The sequence below is a fragment of the Pelobates fuscus genome, chromosome 7, assembly GCF_036172605.1.
Source record: "Pelobates fuscus isolate aPelFus1 chromosome 7, aPelFus1.pri, whole genome shotgun sequence".
Taxonomy (NCBI): Eukaryota; Metazoa; Chordata; class Amphibia; order Anura; family Pelobatidae; genus Pelobates; species Pelobates fuscus.
Genome location: NC_086323.1, coordinates 168,539,730 through 168,560,178, shown reverse-complemented (window position 1 = coordinate 168,560,178; position 20,449 = coordinate 168,539,730). Strand labels below are relative to the sequence as shown.

The following is a 20,449-nucleotide window of genomic DNA, read 5'->3' as shown; positions in this document are numbered from 1 at the left end:
TCAGTATGGTTCCACTAAATTCTGAGCCTCTTCCGCCATTAACCCCTTAAGGACCAAACTTGTGGAATAAAAGGGAATCATGACATGTCACACATGTCATGTGTCCTTAAGGGGTTAAATATTTGGGGGTTATGGTTCTAGTGCCAATTTTACTCCTCTTCTCACCACTGTAAGTTGAGACTTGATGAAATTGAACCTTCATCTTATAACTTTCTGGGTAGAATACAAATTCTAAAGATGGATGTACTTCCCCAATCGGCTGTATCTGCTTCAGACACTGCCTATTCATGTTCTGACTTCTTTCTTCAGCTCTGTGCTTGCTGCCTTTGCAAAATTTGTTTAGGCTAATAAAAAGCTTCCATATTAGTCATACAACTCGGGCAGGGCCGGATTAACATAGGGGCTGATGGAGCTGAAGCTCCAGGCCCAGGCCCATGGAATAGGCCCATTGATTTAAAAAATGTTTTTAAAAAAAACACTACTCACACACACTACTCACACTAAGGGATTCCACCTTTCTTTTATTTTATTGGCACAGCCAGTATTTGAGGCTGCCTGGCTGGTGCCAATATTGCAGTGATACTGGCAATACAAATGCTGGTATTTTTCTCAGTATAAACAAGAGATTACTCTGCAATACCAGCACTGGCCAGTAGGGGTCGCTGTATGTGGAGACAGGCAGGGATAGGAAGTTCCAGCATATCCCTCCCTGCCTATCTCTACTCACTGTTCTGCAGGGGTGCAGCTACAGAGAGTCCAGACAGCAACACCCACCCTGCAGAGACAGCCTACAGCTCAGCGAAGTAAGGAATGGGGGGAAAGACTGCAAGGAGACATACACTGAGGCACTAAGGGACACTGGGAGACATTATGGCAGACACTGAGACACTAAGGGACATTGGGAGACATTATGACACAGATACATGGGGACACAGTGTGTCAGGGTACCTGAAGCCTCTACCTCTGAGAGAGGTAGAGACTTAGAAGTTTATCCATCCGGACGGCATGTCTCCTCGGCCCCTCGCGGTTCACTCGGTCTTGCTAACGCCGGCCGCGAGGGAGTCACTTCCTTTTATAACAGGAGGACCGGAGGTAGACGTCATGACGCCAACCCGGAACGTCCTGTCACTCAAATCTCGGGAGACGAATCAGGACTCGCCGGAGGCGTGTCTTCTCTCCCTAGCCAGGATACTTAACAGTGGCTCTCTCATTCACTCATTGCCCTGTCGTGGTTCTAGTCCGCCTAGTCACCCAGTGCTTTGTTATTCTCTTGTCTTTTGGTTCCGACCCGGCTTTGGTATTTACTCTCCTGTCTTTCTGTTATCCTTGACCCGGCTTGTCTCTCGCTTACCTGTCTTCTCGTTCCCTCGACCTCGGCTTGTCTCTGACCATTCTATCGTAGTTGTACGTTAAGTCCGGCCATTCTAAGGACCGGTATACGTATCTGCTACTCTTTGTACTCTGCGTGTTGGATCCCTGACCCGATCCTGACACAGTGTCCCTAGTCTCCCAGTGACCCCTAGTCTCCCAGTGCCCCCAGTCTGCCAGTGTCTCACTGTCCCCATGTCTCCTAGTGCCTCCATGTCTCCCAATGCCTCAAGTGTCTCAATGTCTCCAAGCTAGTGTCCCTGGTGTCTCAGTGCCCCCTAGTCTCCCAGTGCCCCCAGTCTGCCAGTGTCTCACTGTTCCCATGTCTCCTAGTGCCTCCATGTCTCTCAGTGCCTCAAGTGTCACAATGTCCCCATGTCTCCAAGCTAGTGTCCCTAGTGTCTTTGGCCCTGGTGTCTCAGTGTTCCCATGTCTCCCAGTGCCCCATTTCTCAATGTCCCCATGTCCCCCAGCCGTTCCCTCGACCTCGGCTTGTCTCTGACCATTCTATCGTAGTTGTACGTTAAGTCCGGCCATTCTAAGGACCGGTATACGTATCTGCTACTCTTTGTACTCTGCGTGTTGGATCCCTGACCCGATCCTGACATTACGACAGGGCCATGGATCCTGCAGGTACAAATTGTCAGCTTGGTTCTCCTGATCCTAGGTTTGACGCCATGGATCATAGGATGGATCAGATGGCTCTAGCACTACAGGCGCTGCTGTCTCGTCCTATTAATCCACCTGAAGAGATGCGTAATATGTCTGCTTCTTCTGTGGGTTCAGGGCTAGAGGTAGTTACTGTAGGTGCTTCTTCCCGAGTTACCCCACCTGTACGTTATGCTGGTTCTCCTGAGAGGTGTCGTGGCTTTTTGAACCAGATTAGTATTCATTTCGAACTACAGCCTCGTTCATACCCTACTGATAGGGCAAAAGTGGGATTTATTATTACCTTACTCATTGAGAAAGCTCTGAGATGGGCTAATCCGTTGTGGGAGAATGATAATCCATTAGTCTATAACTATAATGCCTTTGTAGCTGCTTTTAAAAGAACTTTTGATCCCCCTGGCAGGAGGGTCAATGCAGCCAGATCACTGTTGCGCCTTAGACAAGACAACCAAACACTTGTGGATTACGCACTAGAGTTCAGGTCTTTGGCGGCAGAGGTAAAATGGAATGAACAGGCCTATATAGATGTATTCTTAAATGGATTATCTGATGTAATACTTGATGAGGTAGCGACAAGAGAGCTTCCCGAGAATCTGGAGGACTTAATTTCCTTTATCTCTCGTATTGACGAACGTCTAAGGGAGAGACAAAATACTCGAGATAGAACCGGTAAATCTTCCTTTAGACTAGCACCATCATTTCAAATTTCTGAAACCAAAAATCCACAGGTTTCAGAACCTATGCAGTTAGGCCTTACTCGTCTATCAGAGGAGGAGAGACAGTACAGGAGAAGGGAGGGACTGTGTATGTATTGTGGGGCCAGAGGTCATGTACGTTTGAGCTGTCCCAGTCGTCCGGGAAACGCTCGCACCTAAGTTTCTCTAGAGGACAGACCTTGGGTGTTTCGATTTTGTCCTCTACTCATAACTACAAAGAACATAGACTCCTATTACCGGTCTCTTTAACTTGGGAGAAGGGAACTTTAGAGACTATGGCATTGATAGACTCCGGCGCTGCTGAGAGTTTTATCGACCAAGAGTTTCTCACCAAACACACTATCCCATCCCAGTTAAGGAAGACACCCTTGGCTGTTGAAGCCATTGATGGTAGACCTTTAGTTGAGCCTGTGATTTTCCGGGAGACCACACCTCTTTACTTAACTACTCGTATTCTACACAAGGAGGAAATATCCCTACTACTCATTTCATCTCCTTCTGTCCCATAGTCCTGGGATACTCCTGGCTTAAGAGACATAACCCCGTTATAGATTGGAGATCAGGGGAAATAGTTTCGTGGGGTCAGGATTGTCAAGAGAATTGTTTAAAGAAAGTGTCACCTCTTTGTAGTGTCAACTCACTTAATAACGCTACCGACTCTACCAAAGTACAGATACCGTCCTTGTATCAAGATTTAAAGGCAGTATTTGACAAAGGAAAGGCTGATACCTTACCACCACATAGGCCTTTTGATTGCAAAATTAATTTACTTTCTGGTACCATGCCTCCCAGGGGTCATGTATACCCTTTGTCTACGAACGAAAACTTAGTTCTAGAGGAGTATATTCGTGAAAACCTAGACAAGGGGTTCATTAGAAGATCCTCCTCTCCTGCTGGGGCTGGATTTTTTTTTGTTCAAAAGAAGGATGGTTCTTTAAGACCCTGCATTGACTACCGAGGTCTTAACAAGATAACCATCAGAAACGTATATCCGATTCCCTTGATCACCGAGCTTTTTGATCGATTAAAAAGTTCTAAAATTTTCACTAAGTTAGACCTTAGAGGTGCTTATAATTTGGTGAGAATTCACGACGGTGACGAGTGGAAAACTGCATTCAATACTCGATGTGGGCACTATGAGTATACTGTAATGCCTTTTGGTCTCTGTAATGCCCCGGCGGTATTTCAGGACCTTATTAATGAGGTTCTTAGGGAGTTTCAAGATGACTGTGTGATTGTATACCTTGATGATATACTTATACATTCCAGGGATATTGAGACTCACCACGGACAAGTCAGAAGGGTTTTACACAAACTCCTTCAGCATGGCTTATACTGCAAACTAGAGAAATGCAGCTTTGACCAATCCCAAACTACCTTTCTTGGTTATGTGATTTCTGGGGAAGGGTTTGAAATGGACCCGGAGAAGCTCCAATCCATATTAGATTGGCCTTTACCTAAGGGTCTCAAGGCTATCCAGAGATTTATCGGTTTCTCCAATTACTACAGACGTTTCATTAAGGGATACTCCTCTATCATTGCTCCCATCACCAATATGACCAAACAAGGGGCTGAGACTAAGAATTGGTCTACTGAAGCACTTCTGGCTTTTAAGACACTCAAGGAGCTGTTTGCTTCCGCACCAATTTTAGTTCACCCTGATACTACACTACCTTTCCTACTCGAAGTTGACGCTTCTGAGACAGGTATAGGTGCTGTTCTGTCCCAAAGGTTGGGTGTAGATAAACCATTACATCCTTGTGGATACTTTTCCAAAAAATTGTCAGGTACTGAAAGCAGATATGACATTGGTGACAGGGAACTACTAGCGGTTATAATGGCCTTGAAGGAGTGGAGACATTTATTGGAGGGTACTTTGCATCCTGTTACTATTTTGACAGATCATAAAAACTTATCCTATATTGGAGAGGCTAAACGACTATCATCTAGACAGGCTCGTTGGTCCATATTTCTCACTCACTTCAACTACGTACTCACATATAGGCCAGGTTCTAAGAATTCTAAAGCCGACGCCTTATCTCGCCAGTATGAACCTGCTGCCGTATCTGAGCCGGTTTTGTCCTCTATAGTACCCAAGTGTAACATTATCGCTAACACTACTCTCAAAGTCCATTCTCCGCTACTTGATCAGATAAGGAGCTTGCAGCATCTGGCACCTAGACTGACCCCGGCTTCCAGACTTTTCGTTCCTCCTGAACTCCAATTGGAGCTCTTACAGTGTCTTCACGAGAGTAAGGTGGCTGGTCATCCGGGTGTTCGCAAGACGTATTCTTTGATCTCCAAGGATTTCTGGTGGCCTTCGTTACGGAAGGATATTAAGGATTTTATCGGAGTTTGTGTGGTCTGTACTAAAACTAAACTACCGCATTCGCTTCCTTGTGGCCTTCTGCAGCCTCTGGAAATTCCTGGCAAACCTTGGTCCTGTGTGGCAATGGACTTTATTGTGGATTTGCCTGTTTCTAAAAAGCACACTGTTATCCTCACCGTAGTCGATAGGTTTACCAAGATGGCACATTTCGTACCGTTGCCTAAACTCCCGACTTCTCCTGAATTGGCGGAAATCTTTGCTAAAGAGATTTTTCGCTTGCATGGGATTCCCTCGGAGATCACTTCTGATAGAGGCTCCCAATTTGTTTCACGCTTCTGGAGGTCGTTCTGTTCTCAATTAGGCATCAAATTGAATTTTTCGTCCGCCTATCATCCTCAGTCTAACGGAGCTGCCGAACGAACCAACCAGAAGATTGAGCAATACTTACGTTGTTTTGTTTCCGAACACCAGGACGATTGGGTCGGTTTGATTCCTTGGGCGGAGTTTGCGCACAACAATCTCGTTTGTGACTCTACGCATTCAAGCCCCTTCTTCATGAACTATGGCTTTCATCCATCTATTCTTCCCTCGGTTTCTCCTTCCCAAGGAGTGCCGTCGGTTGATGTCCATGTGGCCAATTTGAGGAAGTTGTGGGATCAGACTCGCCAGATTCTTCTACACAATTCTGTACTGGTTAAGAAACATGCTGACAAACGTAGAAGGGCGGCTCCGAATTTTGTTCCAGGCGATAGAGTTTGGTTGAGTACTAGGAATATTCGTCTTAAAGTTCCTTCCATGAAATTCGCTCCTCGTTATATTGGTCCCTACAGGATCTTGACTCGAATTAACCCAGTGGCGTATCGTCTAGCTCTCCCAGCTACTTTACGCGTCCCGAACTCCTTTCACGTGTCATTGCTGAAACCTCTAATCTGTAACAGATTCTCCTCCACAATCGCCCCTCCGCGCCCTGTTCAGGTGGAGGGTCAGGAGGAGTATGAGGTTAACTCCATTATTGATTCTCGTGTCTCCCGGGGGAGAGTACAATATTTAGTTGACTGGAAGGGATATGGTCCTGAGGAGAGGAGTTGGGTACCACAAGAGGATGTTCATGCTCCTCGCCTTCGCAGGGCATTTCACTCCCGCTTTCCATCTCGCCCCGGCTCCTTCCGCCCGGTGGGCGTATCTGAGAGGGGGGGTACTGTCAGGGTACCTGAAGCCTCTACCTCTGAGAGAGGTAGAGACTTAGAAGTTTATCCATCCGGACGGCATGTCTCCTCGGCCCCTCGCGGTTCACTCGGTCTTGCTAACGCCGGCCGCGAGGGAGTCACTTCCTTTTATAACAGGAGGACCGGAGGTAGACGTCATGACGCCAACCCGGAACGTCCTGTCACTCAAATCTCGGGAGACGAATCAGGACTCGCCGGAGGCGTGTCTTCTCTCCCTAGCCAGGATACTTAACAGTGGCTCTCTCATTCACTCATTGCCCTGTCGTGGTTCTAGTCCGCCTAGTCACCCAGTGCTTTGTTATTCTCTTGTCTTTTGGTTCCGACCCGGCTTTGGTATTTACTCTCCTGTCTTTCTGTTATCCTTGACCCGGCTTGTCTCTCGCTTACCTGTCTTCTCGTTCCCTCGACCTCGGCTTGTCTCTGACCATTCTATCGTAGTTGTACGTTAAGTCCGGCCATTCTAAGGACCGGTATACGTATCTGCTACTCTTTGTACTCTGCGTGTTGGATCCCTGACCCGATCCTGACACAGTGTCCCTAGTCTCCCAGTGACCCCTAGTCTCCCAGTGCCCCCAGTCTGCCAGTGTCTCACTGTCCCCATGTCTCCTAGTGCCTCCATGTCTCCCAATGCCTCAAGTGTCTCAATGTCTCCAAGCTAGTGTCCCTGGTGTCTCAGTGCCCCCTAGTCTCCCAGTGCCCCCAGTCTGCCAGTGTCTCACTGTTCCCATGTCTCCTAGTGCCTCCATGTCTCTCAGTGCCTCAAGTGTCACAATGTCCCCATGTCTCCAAGCTAGTGTCCCTAGTGTCTTTGGCCCTGGTGTCTCAGTGTTCCCATGTCTCCCAGTGCCCCATTTCTCAATGTCCCCATGTCCCCCAGCCAGTGTCTCTAGTGTCTGTGTCCCTGGTGTCTGTGTCCCCAGGTCTTCAAGTGTCTCCAATTTTCCCAGTGTCCCCATGTGTCCCAGCCAGAGTCCCCTAGTCTCCCAGTGTCACTGGTGTCTCCATGTCCCTAGGTCTCCCCGTGTCCCCAGGTCTCCCCGTCTTCCTAGTGTCCTAGTGACATGGGGACCCTGGGATACATGGGGACAAAGGGAGACATGGGGCATTGAGACACTGTGATACATAGGATCACTGGGAGACCTGGGGACACGACATTAGGGGACACTGGGAGACATGGGGCACTGAGACACTGATACATAGGAACACTGAGACCTGGAGTAATCGACACATGGGGGCACTGAGTCATGAAGGCAATGGGAGACATGGGGGGCACTGGGAGGAATCCATCTATACAGCAGAATTAAATAAAGTAGTTTTGTGGTGATTTTACAGCATTTTCTCTTATGTCACTCCTTGTGAGTTACATCATGTGATGTCACCCATACATATTTAATTATGAAAATTAGTAAGGCCGGTATGTTTTTCCAAGAAAGGTGGCCCTAACTACTTTTCACATACTCTTACTTAAGTATGGAAACTTAAGAGGGATGTATGGGAACAAAACTTGTGTGGACTGGCTGACAAGGAATATAGTTAAAGGGACACTATAGTCACCAGAACAACTGCAGCTTATTGAATTTGTTCTGGTAAGTAGAATCATTACCATCAGGCTTTTTGCTGTAAACACTGTCTTTTCAGAGAAAATGCAGTCTTTACATTACAGCCTAGTGATAACTTCACTGGCCACTCCTCAGATGGCTGTTAGAGATCCTTCCTGGGTCATGGCTGCCTAAAATGCATCCAAACATTCGGTGTCTCCTCCCTCTGCATGCAGACACTGAACTTTCCTCATAGAGATTCATTGATTCAATTCATCTCTCTAAGGAGATGCTGATTGGCCAGGGCTGTGTTTGAATCATGCTGGCTCTGACCTGCCTCTTTGTCAGTCTCAGCCAATCCTATGGGGAAGCACTGTGATTGGATCAGGCCACCACTTCTAATGATGTCAGCAGACTGCTTTTTTCTGAGGCAAACAGCATGCAGAGTTACAGCTTCAGGCTTGAATATAGTAAGATTTTGCTATATTTATGGAGGCATGAGGGGCCCAGGGGGGCTAGATGGTGGTGTTAACACTATAGGGTCATGAATTCATGTTTGTGTTCGTGACCCTATAGTGATCCTTTAAGGTAATGCTGACTTTGGTCTCTCTAACACTATGGCATGTTCCCTTTCTTCTGCACTCACTACATACAGCTTTTCTCTGTCCCAGACTATATACCAGGAGCTTCTGCCTGCTAGTAAGATGGTAAGGAGACAAGTGGACCAGCGAGTGCTAGGGGACAGTCCTTAGAAAGCTTTGAGCGAGCGCATCATTAGATGCATTTATGCCAAGCTCTGGGTGCTGTCTGCATAGTGCCCTTAGTTGGCCAGCTGCATGATTGGCAGGCAGCCTGACATGCATTCAGGCCAGGCTGGCCTTCTAATTCTTAGGGCAGACATGTCCTCTTTTTGGGCATGTTCGCCCCTTTTGGCAGGTTACGTTATTTATGTCAGTGGCACACCCTTTTACCGTTCCCATTGACTTCCTGCTTGACTGGACACTGCTGTCAGGGGTTATGAATTTACTTTAAAGATGAAAACATAAATTAGAGAGAGATTAGCCTAGGGCAGGGGTAGGCAACCTACGGCACTAGTGCCATGCACGGCACTCGAGGTGTCTTTGCACGGCACTCAAGGCTGCTAGAGTCAAACAGGCTCTGGCCTATCAGGAGTCCCAGTAAAACTTCAGATACCTGCTAATCCGAAAAGGTGGTGAACGACAATCCTCAATTTATGCATTGCAGCACGTAGAGGTAGTGATCTCAGATCACTTCCTCCCAGCACTTGTGAATAGGAAGCCACTCTGTAGTAGAGCAGCTCGCAGTTGCTGTTGCAGCTCCTGTCCTTGACCTGTACCTGGCCGGACTAGTCCCCACTGGAACCCAGGGAAGCAACCCACACTGATAGATATACACAGAAATGCAGAATAACCCTCCCCTCATACAAATAATACGGACAGCCCACACACAAACATACACACAATCCGCACAAACGAAACACCACTAACAATCCACATACATGCACACAACCCCACATGCAATACCCCAAACAGCCCCCACACACTACCAAACACACACTTTGACATATCCATCCACACACACACAATTCCACAAGCAGCACCCATACACAGCTTACATTCATATGTATCATACACAATACCATAAACTACTCATGAACATAAGCAATATAATAGCTCATATACGCAGGGCCTTCTTTAACGCTGGGCAAACTGGGCGCCTGCACCGTGAGCCCTGCTGGCCTCAACTATTTCTAACCCTCTGGCTGGTAATATGCACACTTAGGAGGCCCACCAGGTGGCCCATGCACAAAGGGCCACCCGCTGGGCTTCTGTCAGCAGGGACCCGGTCACACGCTGAGGTGCTTTAACAGCGCGAGCGGGCCCCTTGCTTTTCGGCAGCAGGCTGGGAGGAAGTGACGGCCACGCATCACTTCCTCCCACAAAGAGAGGAGCGCGCAGGAAAGAAGAGTAGGCAGATTGGAGGGGGGTTGGCCAAGAGCTCTAGACCCCAACTCCCAACGCCTTCAGCCACCAGCAGGAAAGGTAGGAAACTGGAGGGTGAGTTTTAAAGTGTATGTCTGTGTCAGTATGTCTGTCAGTGTGTGTGTGTCAGTATGTCTTTGTGTGTCAGTATGTCTTTGTGTGTCAGTATATCTGTGTGTGTGTGTGTGTGTCAGTATGTTTGTATGACAGCATGTCTGTGTGTGTGTCAGTATATGTGTGTGTGTGTGTGTGTGCTTGCAATCACGCCAACACCACATACAAACATATTCCACAAAAACTGCTTAGTGCTAAATACAGACCTGCAAACATGACTAAATGGTAGAGCCCCAGCTGTCAATGCTATTCTAGAGTTGCACGACAGATGGGGATCTACCTTTTAATCACCCGTGCAACAGGGAGACCGCCAAGAATTCTTGCACCTCTCTACTTTAGGTCCGCCACTGTGTTGAGGTGGAGGATGTGATTGCACGCCTGGGAAGGGGGGACAGGGTCCAGGGGGCCCTAAGCAAATGCTTTGCCCAGGGTCCAGTCATTATTAAAGACAGCCCTGCATATATACGCACAAATACAACGATACAATGCAATTACAGTAAAAATAACACATGCAGAATAAGGCAGCATACACACCTCGATTTATAAAAAAATAGGACCGGCACGCTACGGGACATCACAATCCTATATCGGCACAGTGCTGCTAAAAGGTTGCCTACCCCTGGCCTAGGGTATGTGTTTTCTTATAGCTGCTTTTTTCTTTCTCTCCAGCACCATCTCCATCAGATACATGACGCTTAGGAGTTTTTATTGTTTTTGGTCGATATGATTCTGTAATTAGGCCCGTCATAATTGTCAGCACCAGGCCCACTGGGCTCTTAATCTGGCCCTGAACTCGGGTATAGGGGTGGATTAAGCTTACCTAATTTATACCATTAATATCTTGCAGCTTTGTTGACTCAGGTGTATCTTTTGTCAAAAACGTCACCATTTCCTTAAGCCTCTCCCATAACGTCCTTCACCCCTGGTCCAAATTTTAAGATATAAACTGACCCAATATATCTGATACGTAGACATTTGTCCATATTTTATACTCTTGTACAGGACGCTGTGGCTCAGGGTCTCACTCATTTTACTACTAAACTTTGTATTTCTTTACCCAAGAATGATTGATTATAGCAGGATTATTGACATACTCTTCTTCCATAGAGTGTACCATGCAACTTGTACATTTACAGGCTTCTTAGTGGATGATAAACTACTCCTCAAAATTGAAACCAAATTTCCCTTCCTACCCAGGCTCTATAGCCACACTAAATTAGGCTCTAATTCTCACCTGTGGTGGTATTGCCCTAAATTCAAACCGTTTTGGTTGGACATGTGTCATCTTCTCAGTTCTTTTTCTGATATAACCATTCCTTGATTTTCAGTCTTTCCTCTTCCATTATACAACAAGCAATACATCTGCTCTCTGGTTCTCTATCTCCTTAATTCAGCAAACTCACGCTAAATCCCATAAATCTCCATCCCTTAAGTAATAAGTTGATAAAGTAGAGACGATCCATGCCATTGAGGAAATTAGATTTTTCTTTAATCATAATTGCCAAATGTGCTTTCTTACATGGTCCCCCATGGTTGAGCTTTCTCCACAAGTATCCACTCTGGGGAGGGCTAAATTGAGCCAATAATGTATATTTATATTTGTATATGCTTTTTATTATCCTTACTTTTAACTTGGGTAATGTCCTGCCAGTCATGCAATGTTATCTCAACTTTTCCAGTTGATATTCTCTTTCTATACTTTAATAGCTATATTGTATTAATATTGTTTATCAATTTGTTTTTGTATATTCTTTATGATGTGGATACTGCATTATCTGCATGATATTTAAAATTTTTGTGCCTTGAAAACTAAAAAAAATAAAATAGTCACATTGGGAAAACTCTGCAACTATGCTGTTTCCACTATTGCCATTTTAATACAAAATTTGAATTTCCTTAGTAAAAAACCTTGGCTGTGTTTTATATGGCCTGTCAACTTTACGGCTCTAGGGGGGTCGGGGCCTGAACGCAGAGCTGAGAGGACGCTAACCACAGCAGCTCCTGCTGAGTGCAGCAAATATAGCGGACTTTCACAGCCAAAACGGCAATTAATCGAGACAGAAAGTCCATCAAACAAGAGGTGACATCAAGGTGCACATGATGACACCACTCAAGCGACATTCCAAACACCACTCACCCACCATGACTGTGAGGCCTACACGCTTGGCGGGCGCGGGAGGGACAGCCGCTCTCCTGCGGCCGTGACCAGCCAAATATCTGGACATGGACCCTTGTTCCCCCTACCCCTCTTCCCCCCCGGACCGGTGGGGGTCATCCCGGTCTACCCCTACATGATCCCCCTGCAAAGCAGTGAGAAAGCGTTAATAAAAGTCTCAAACCCACTGTTAGAGGTCTCCAAAATGGCGGTTGCCTTCCACACCGCCTACCCACACAGTGCATGGCTGGAAACAGAGCTCTGGCTAAACAAAATCTTCACCTCCTTTTGGAAGCAGTTGAAGGCTAGCATGCGACTTCCAGTGCCCGAGCCGCTGCCCAAACACGCTGCCCACCACGGGGGGTCCAGCGGAGGGAAGTGGAAACTCTAATAATGCACCCGTGAGCGACCTGCTCAAGCAAGGGGCCCTCTCGGGATTATACTCAAGCCCCAGGGTGAGCAGTAGCAGACCGAGACCGGTGCCTGGGGCCGCCCAAGAGTAAACACCCACGACAGCCTCACCAGCGAACCGAGCCACGGCATAAGTCCCAGAGGGGCAATGGAAATGGAGGGGTGCGAGGCCAAATAGTGCGACTGCTTCAGGGAAGCTAACATGGAGTCGTCACTACCCACGACCGGCATATCCAGCATTGAAAACAGCAAGGAGGACATTATAAACACCGACAAGCATACATCCTCAAGGAACAGGGGCTCTACGCTCCCTCACACTTGGGGGACTGAGCAGGCTGCAACGATCAGCACTGTGGGAACACATTCAGCCCCAGCAATGCATCGGCTGACCCGAACAACAGGACTGGGACTTTATGTCAGGCAAAGTGCCTATTGCTTCTTACCTTTCCATAATCATGTTGATCACTCATATGAGTTTAATACAAGCTCTAGTGCACAATATTTTCTATGCCATGTTATATTCTGTTATTGAATGGTTTCCTACAGCTATTGTGGCGTAACAAACCTGATTGTTACACAAACAAAAATAAAGATGATTTTTTTTTTTTCTAATTCACGGCTCTAGGCAGTTTTTGAGTTATTTGCCCACGTGTCTTCCTTACATAGCTCACAGCATTGCCTTCTGTAGAATACATAATTTATAGATTTTGTCACTTTCCTTCTATATACCGTAAATCTAAAACTGGAGTAAATGTGTAATAACCTTGAGGTCTTGGTTAAAAGCTCATATTTGCTCATTTATATTAATATTATTATAATTATTTTATTATTTATGTAGCGCCATCAGATTCCGTAGCGCTGTACAATGGATGATATTGATAATTTCCATTTAATTATTGGTTAGGGTGATCAGCCATAGTTGGTCAAGAGTATTACAAACCCCTGATACTCATGAGTATTTTGTTTGAGTTGTCTTAATGTATAATGCGAGAAGGTAACTTTCAGTATAATAATTACAGCTAGCTTTTTTTTTTTTATATTTTTATTAACAGTAAATTTATAGCCAAATTCCTATACAGAGGAAATTAGTGTATAACAATTCCTGGAGCGTGTGAGCGCCCGAATGAACACTCTATGACTCAGGCATCCAGTGGGGAATAGGTTAAAGGTCTAACTACACATGAGTTTTCGTTTAAGCAGGTTCTGACAGTATTGTTTGTCCAATAAAGTCTCAAGGACCTTGCGATCTATCTAGTATACATGTAGACTTGAGGTATTACTAAGCATTTAAGCTGCTTTGTACGTTTGAAACTCATTTGAAGGGGACATGAGCAGATGGTGCTTTCCTTTCTGCCTGAAATGCGATGCTTTTTAATTTCCGTGGGGTCATGGCTGTGAATAAGCAGTTTGGTGAAATATACTGGGTATTTTCTATCTTATGTCTCTGATTCCCTTATCTGGTATTCAAAGTAAATCTGATTAGAAGCGTTGGTTACTGTCTCTATATGTCAGAATGCATTGAGGCCCTTCTATAACTGCCAAAGCTCTCATCTCTGCAGATAATTATAAATGTATCCATTTAAACCACAACTGTAATAAGTCAGTCTGACAATAAGACCACTCTCTTTTTGTGCCTTGGGGTTGCCTTGATAATGGGCTGTCCTTGGCGCTGACCTTTTCCTTCTGAGAAGGCTGCCATTGTCTTGCAGACAGTTATCAACAATTCCCACTAGAGGGTTATCAGCAGTACTAAGTGGTTGCCAGACTCTGGCGTCCATGCTTTTTCATCAAGATTGTATTACGCTGCTGAGAATTCCGCTATTATCTTGTATAATTGCATCAAGGTAGCAGTATGGAGTCGATAATTCCAACAGGAAGTGACATGATAGGATTTTTGAGATACTATAGTAAGCACACGTTTTATACACCTTGTATGCATGCCTTAACCCTGAACTGCCCATAGTGAACTACTTAATGGGTGAGGGTTGAGGCACAAGGTCAAGGGCAACCTCGATTATAAGAAAAAATTATTTAAAATCTTTAAGGAAACCAAACAATGATGCTTCTATAGGTGATCTATAGATTATGCTGTAACATGGATCTGTTGCCCAGGGCTTAAACATGACATTTACTTATTTTATTTATTCATAAAGTTATTCAATAGCATCTGAAAACCATATTTAAGTTAAGTTCTGTGAAAACCGTCTAGCAGTTTGAAAAGGGACAATCCAAGCACTATAACACTTTTTACTCGTTGCATCATTTATGGTTCACAGAGCTCTCTTGTCCTTGTCTTTCTGTAGATTTGATGAAATCACTGCATGACAACTATCCCATATTTGACATGAAATCTGGAAACTGTGCTTTCTCCCAATCACTTTATAATTTTTAAAAAAAAAATAAGCATGTTTGTTCATGCAGTTGTTTCATTCATGTCTTTCCATGAAGGAAACTACTGCTAAAGTACAAATTTATGTGTAGTATTTTTTGTTTGTTTTTGTTTAAGGCTCTTTTAATTTTAAGTGTGGGAACATTCCATTCTTAAAAATGCATCAATAACATGACATCTCCCACTCATACTAATGTTATTATTTCTGACCTAAATGTGATCGTCACAACCCATTTGTTTATAACGATTTTGTAATTAAGTTCATTTTAATGTGCGACCATCACACACCATGCATTTTGCCATGCCTTTGTTGTAAATTATATATTCATGTAAAAGTTCTGCTAATTGGTCAGATAATGTTCACATTTTGAGTTTGTATTTATTATACCTATGATTTGCATATTAAATATGCCTTGATAGACACAGATCTGGTCATGTTTGTAACGTGCCTATTCTCTGATCTCTAGGCATTTGGGCAAGCGCACAGCAACCACAAGAAAGTGGCAGCAGACGGGGAGAGCCGGGAAGAAACACTAATTCAAGAATCCGCTACGAAAGAAGAATATTATATGAAAAAGGTTCTGGAACTGCAAACGGAGCTCAAGCAATCCCGAAATGTTGTGGCCAACACTTTGTCTGAAAACGAAAGGTTGAACTCGCTTGCGCAGGAACTTAGAGAGGTAAGGCCCAGATTGTATAAGAGAGGTGAAATGGTGGTGGTGGTGGTGGTGGGGGGGGGGGGGGATCAAGACCCATGGAGACACTGCAAACAGTGTCCCAAATTCCCTTATCTGCAGCTGAACAAGTGTGCTCCTGCAGCTTTGGGTTCATTAATATTTCATATCCTTCCTGTTTATGTGTAGTCAATAAAACCTGCTGGTGACTATATGGAGGGAGCTTGCTATGTTTTATGCAATATAAATCATACATGTGGCTTAATTGAGTTGTTCTCTCTGAGGAAGGATGTCGCTCTGTCCCTCTTTCACACTCTTCTACTACCCCATTCTCTTTCTTTTACCGTCTCTCACTCTTCCACCATGTCTCCCACTCTTTATTCCACCATCCCTCCCTCTGTCTCTTTTAATGATTTCTCACATTCTTTTTTTGTATTTTTGTTAAATCTAGTAGTTACTGTGATCTAGAACTACAGACAAAGTGTGCATTGATACTTCCAAAAACACAATAATAATATCAAGACATACCATATACACATTTTAGGTAGTACTGCTTATCCAATTTTATCGGAGGATGGATGCGCGGCCCAGTACGCTGTGACTCCCATCAGATGTAGGGAATCATACATATGGTACATATACAGCATCGTAATCCTAAAGACCCCAATGCCTTTTTATTAGTTTTTTTCTTCCTAGATAGGATGTATATGTTTCAATGCTTGGCTGTGGCTCTGACAGGGTTAGTTTAGTGGCAGCTTTATCATATTGAACAGAGGGATTAGGATTTAGCAAATGTATGTTTAGTGAGAAGGTTAATAAGGGCTAAAACAGGTTGTTGTTTTTTGTTTCCAGTGTCAGCATTGTATATCTCAGCAGAATTCCAACACAGTGACACTTGACTTCTTAAAAATGTGTGTGTGTTCCTTTATTTTTTTTTTGTTTCAGAATTTGATGGTTCCAAATAACTTTGTGTAGCCCCCCTCCCACCCCCTCCATACACTCACATATGCACACTGTCTTCGAGTAGTAAATTATTGTGAATTGAAAATGTAGTTGCAAAATGTAAATTTTTTTAATTTTTTAATTTTTAAATGTCCTAAAAATTGTAGTTGTCTGAAATAAAATGCCATATTCCTGCAGTTCAGCTATCATACAGAGAGGATTACGATGCTCACAAATTGATTTTTATATGGATTTACCATTTTATGCTAGAAACAGAACCTTGGGCGACGTTAGAGTATTTTTCTTGGTCTTCCCTGAACCAAGCTGTCTGGGTAAAATGAATACAGTAATTACCCATCTTTTGTGCATAGTAACAATAGCACACAGCTTGATACATTCTAGACTAAGCAGTTACTAACAAAGCACAGATGTTCCCAATCTATATCATTTTCTCCTTATTAATGAATATTATTCCACGCTTCCTACTTACCCTCTCATGCATATCTTCTTCTTCTTCTTTTTTTTTTTTTTAAAGAACATTTCCTCTTTATTTTTTATTTTTTTTTATTATTTAGATAATTAAACCCTTTTTTGGTCTCTTTATTTTTATTTTTTGCCCATTTGTAGCATTTGCATATTCATTTTCTGCTTGTCACCAAGCTAATAGACTCTCATTCCAGATTTTTCTAATTATCCTAATTATCTGGGATGCTGATTGCAGTGGTAATGCGGTCTGGATTCATTTGCATATATTCCAATGTTGGCACATCCTGTTAATGCAGAAAGCAAACTATTTACTGTTTTAAAGTAGAACAAGTGTATCTCTGGCTATGGAGCTGCAAGCGGCCAGCTGGCTGTGTGTACTAGGAGGTTTAGTTCAACAGATTCCATTTGCTTTCACACTGCCATGGTTCGCAACAAATAAATAGCACCTCCTTTGGGCAATTCTCTTGCAATCGTAACTGTATCTTCATTTAAAAGTAAGACATACCATATACAGACTGTTGCAATAATGAAGCAGAATGTTTCCAACAAAAAAAAAGACAAATTTGGCAGCAGAACAAGCTTCATGGGCCCAAAGATCTAACGTCAACTCACTTTCATGCACTGGCTTACTTTTACAAGGTGAATGACATCCTCTTAAGTGTTTTGCTGGCAATTGTCACTAAATTAGAAAATAAACTCTTACCTTACATGTGGTTCAAACTTGGCAGACCACTAATTGTAGCGACCACCCATAGCTGTCAATAAATATAAACAACATACAACATCAACATAATAGTTTTTTGGGTATAGCTTTCTCAACAAAAATGTATGGTAAAATGTGAAACAAGATATTAATTCAAACCTGAAGGCAGATAGCAGTCATCAGCTTTAATGATTCCGATTAGCCAGGTATGGAAGGATAGTTATTCAGGTGCAGTATTTCGTAAATAGGTTAAGGATTTGATTGTACGATTTTAAGGATATCCACAATGGATTATCAGTAGCAGTTTTTGTATGGCATGCAAAATAAGTAGGACTCACTTGCTTCAGATGTCATGTAGATCATGACAGTGACCAGAGGTGAGATGGGCAAGACACAGTTATGTCTATTACCCCCTTACAGTCAAGAGTTTAATAGTATCCGGATCATTATTGTAACTCATTTGCCTATTCAGTATTGAGGGTTTAAAACCAATTTTCGTAGAGGGATTCAATTTGTTTAAAAGTGTACCAAAAAAAAGCCCCTATGTTGGCTCAGAAATTGCCCCCCTAGTTTAGATTAGGAAAAAAATACTAAGTAATGGAGAAAACTATAATAACATCACTAGTTTCAAAGTGTACAATATTCCCTGACAATATAATTCTGTGAATTAGGGAAATACACTTTGTATTTCTGTAACACATCTTAAATATACAATTTGTTCCTATACTTGCAATAAGATCAATACTTTTTTAGAGTATAATATGTTGGCAAAACCAAATGGTAGGTTACACAAACATTTGCCTGATAGTGTCTGGCCATATGAAGCTATCCGTAGGAAGATATTTTATGGAATACCACTTTAAGAGTATGGATGCCTTTGTGTTTCAAGGAATAGAAAGGGGTGGTAAGACCCATGCTTCCATTTGAATGGGGAATATTTTGGATTTTTACATTAAAGGTTGTGTTAAGAAACGGGATGGTTCCCTTATGTACTATTAAGAAATGTCTTTGTATCTTTTACCTTGTAGAGGATTTACATCTATTTATCAAGCACGGTTGTCCTTGTTTATTCTGACACCTATTGCTGTTTGTAATTTGTTTCAATGTATGTTTGTTGCTGTGCTTGGGTAAGATTTGGATTATGTTTTAGTTCTGTGAGCTCTTCAATATTACATCATCATCAAATATGGATAAATGTGTTGGAATATTTTTCTTCTTAATGGAGGTGCCCACTTTAATCTTGGTTTTTATTTAAATTTGTCTTTTCTTTTGGTACTCTGTTTTATATTTCTTGATAGCTATGGGTGGTTTATACACGTAGTGGTCTGCCGATAAGCTTAGTTCCAAAGGTAAGGCAAATTATCTGGAACCAGCGAGACCTTCTATAAACTTGAACATCTATGAGGATGTTATTCAGCTTGAAAATGTAAGCAGGTTCACAAAGCGCGTTAAAGGGTTCCTATGGTGCCAGGAAAACAAAGCCGTTTTCCTGGCGCTATAGGTTTTAATAGGTCCCTCGCGCTCCCCTCTCCCGTGGTGCTAAAAGGGTTAAAACCGCTTCAGCCACTTAACTGAATCCAGCGCCGATGTCAGGCTCCGGCCACACTCCGCTGACTGACGTCGGCGGGGGGGGAGACCTAATTATTCAATGCTTTCCTATGGGGAAAATCTGACACTGGAGGTCCTCATGCAGAGTGTGAGGATGTCCAGCGTCAAATAAAGGACCAAACGTCCGTTTGGATTTCAGAAGCCTTCTAGTGGCTGTATGTTCTTTGGAACTGCACTGTTTTACATTGCAGCACTAGGTGTAAAAGGGACACTGCATCCAGACCACTTCAATGAGCTAAAGTGGTCTGGGTGTGTACAGTGTCGCTTTAATGTTGGATCTTTAGTTCCATGTCTGCTGACAAGTGTTTATTTCAACAGTCTATACATGATACACCTTACAGGTAAATGAAAATAACATTAAAGGGACTATCTAGACCCCTATAGCACTTCAGCTTGCTGAAAAGCTTTCTGCAAAAAAGTGCAGATTTCAATAGAAATGTTCACTTTTATAAATTAACCTTGTTGCAGCCATTGGCTTTCAAGCAAACAGGTCCTTTTATTTCCTGGTTTGGTTAGCTCAGTGTATCTAAACGCAAGAGGCAGCCATTGCCCAGAGCGCCTGCCTTGCAAAGACTTCTCATTAGGCTGCATCGTGAAGTCCATGATTGGACAGGCTGGATTAAAAGGGGAGGGCTTGTAAAGGCAGCCGACAAGAGAACTGCAGATTATGTAAACCGGTTTTAGATATAATTCCAATGACAAAATCCATGCATGTGTTCATTGTGATATGTCTACTAAACAGTGATTTTTCTTTATTTACTATTTGGGTAGTGGAGTGTTCCTTTGAGGATGGTTTTATGATTGCAAGATAATTGCAGATTGAGCTGTTTATCCTTGGGTTTTAATTTTTTTTGCCTTGCGGCAAGGGTTAACTGTCCTATTAAAGGAATACTATAGCTTAAGGAGTACATACTTGTATTCCTAACACTTTAGTGACCCTGTTCCTACTATTTATCAGCTTCCACCATAATGATTAAAGTTCTGCGTGCCTCTCGTGCATGGCCTCCTCCATCAATGTCCAATTCTCCTCATAGAGTCCTAATGCTCATGCACGGTGAGCGGCGCGTGTCCATTCAAATTTAATTGAATCATTGCCAATGGGGACTTCCCTGTCATAT

General features: G+C 43.5%; 1 protein-coding gene across 3 annotated transcripts in view; it reads left to right on the top strand.

The window, feature by feature from the left end:
• Positions 1-20,449, top strand: part of BICD2 (BICD cargo adaptor 2) — a 97,228-nt gene that overhangs the window by 58,773 nt on the left and 18,006 nt on the right. For all 3 annotated transcript variants that reach the window (XM_063426911.1, XM_063426910.1, XM_063426909.1), the window contains exon 2: positions 15,386-15,598. In XM_063426911.1, coding sequence (XP_063282981.1) covers positions 15,386-15,598 — 213 coding nt within the window. The remainder of the gene's footprint in view (positions 1-15,385; positions 15,599-20,449) is intronic.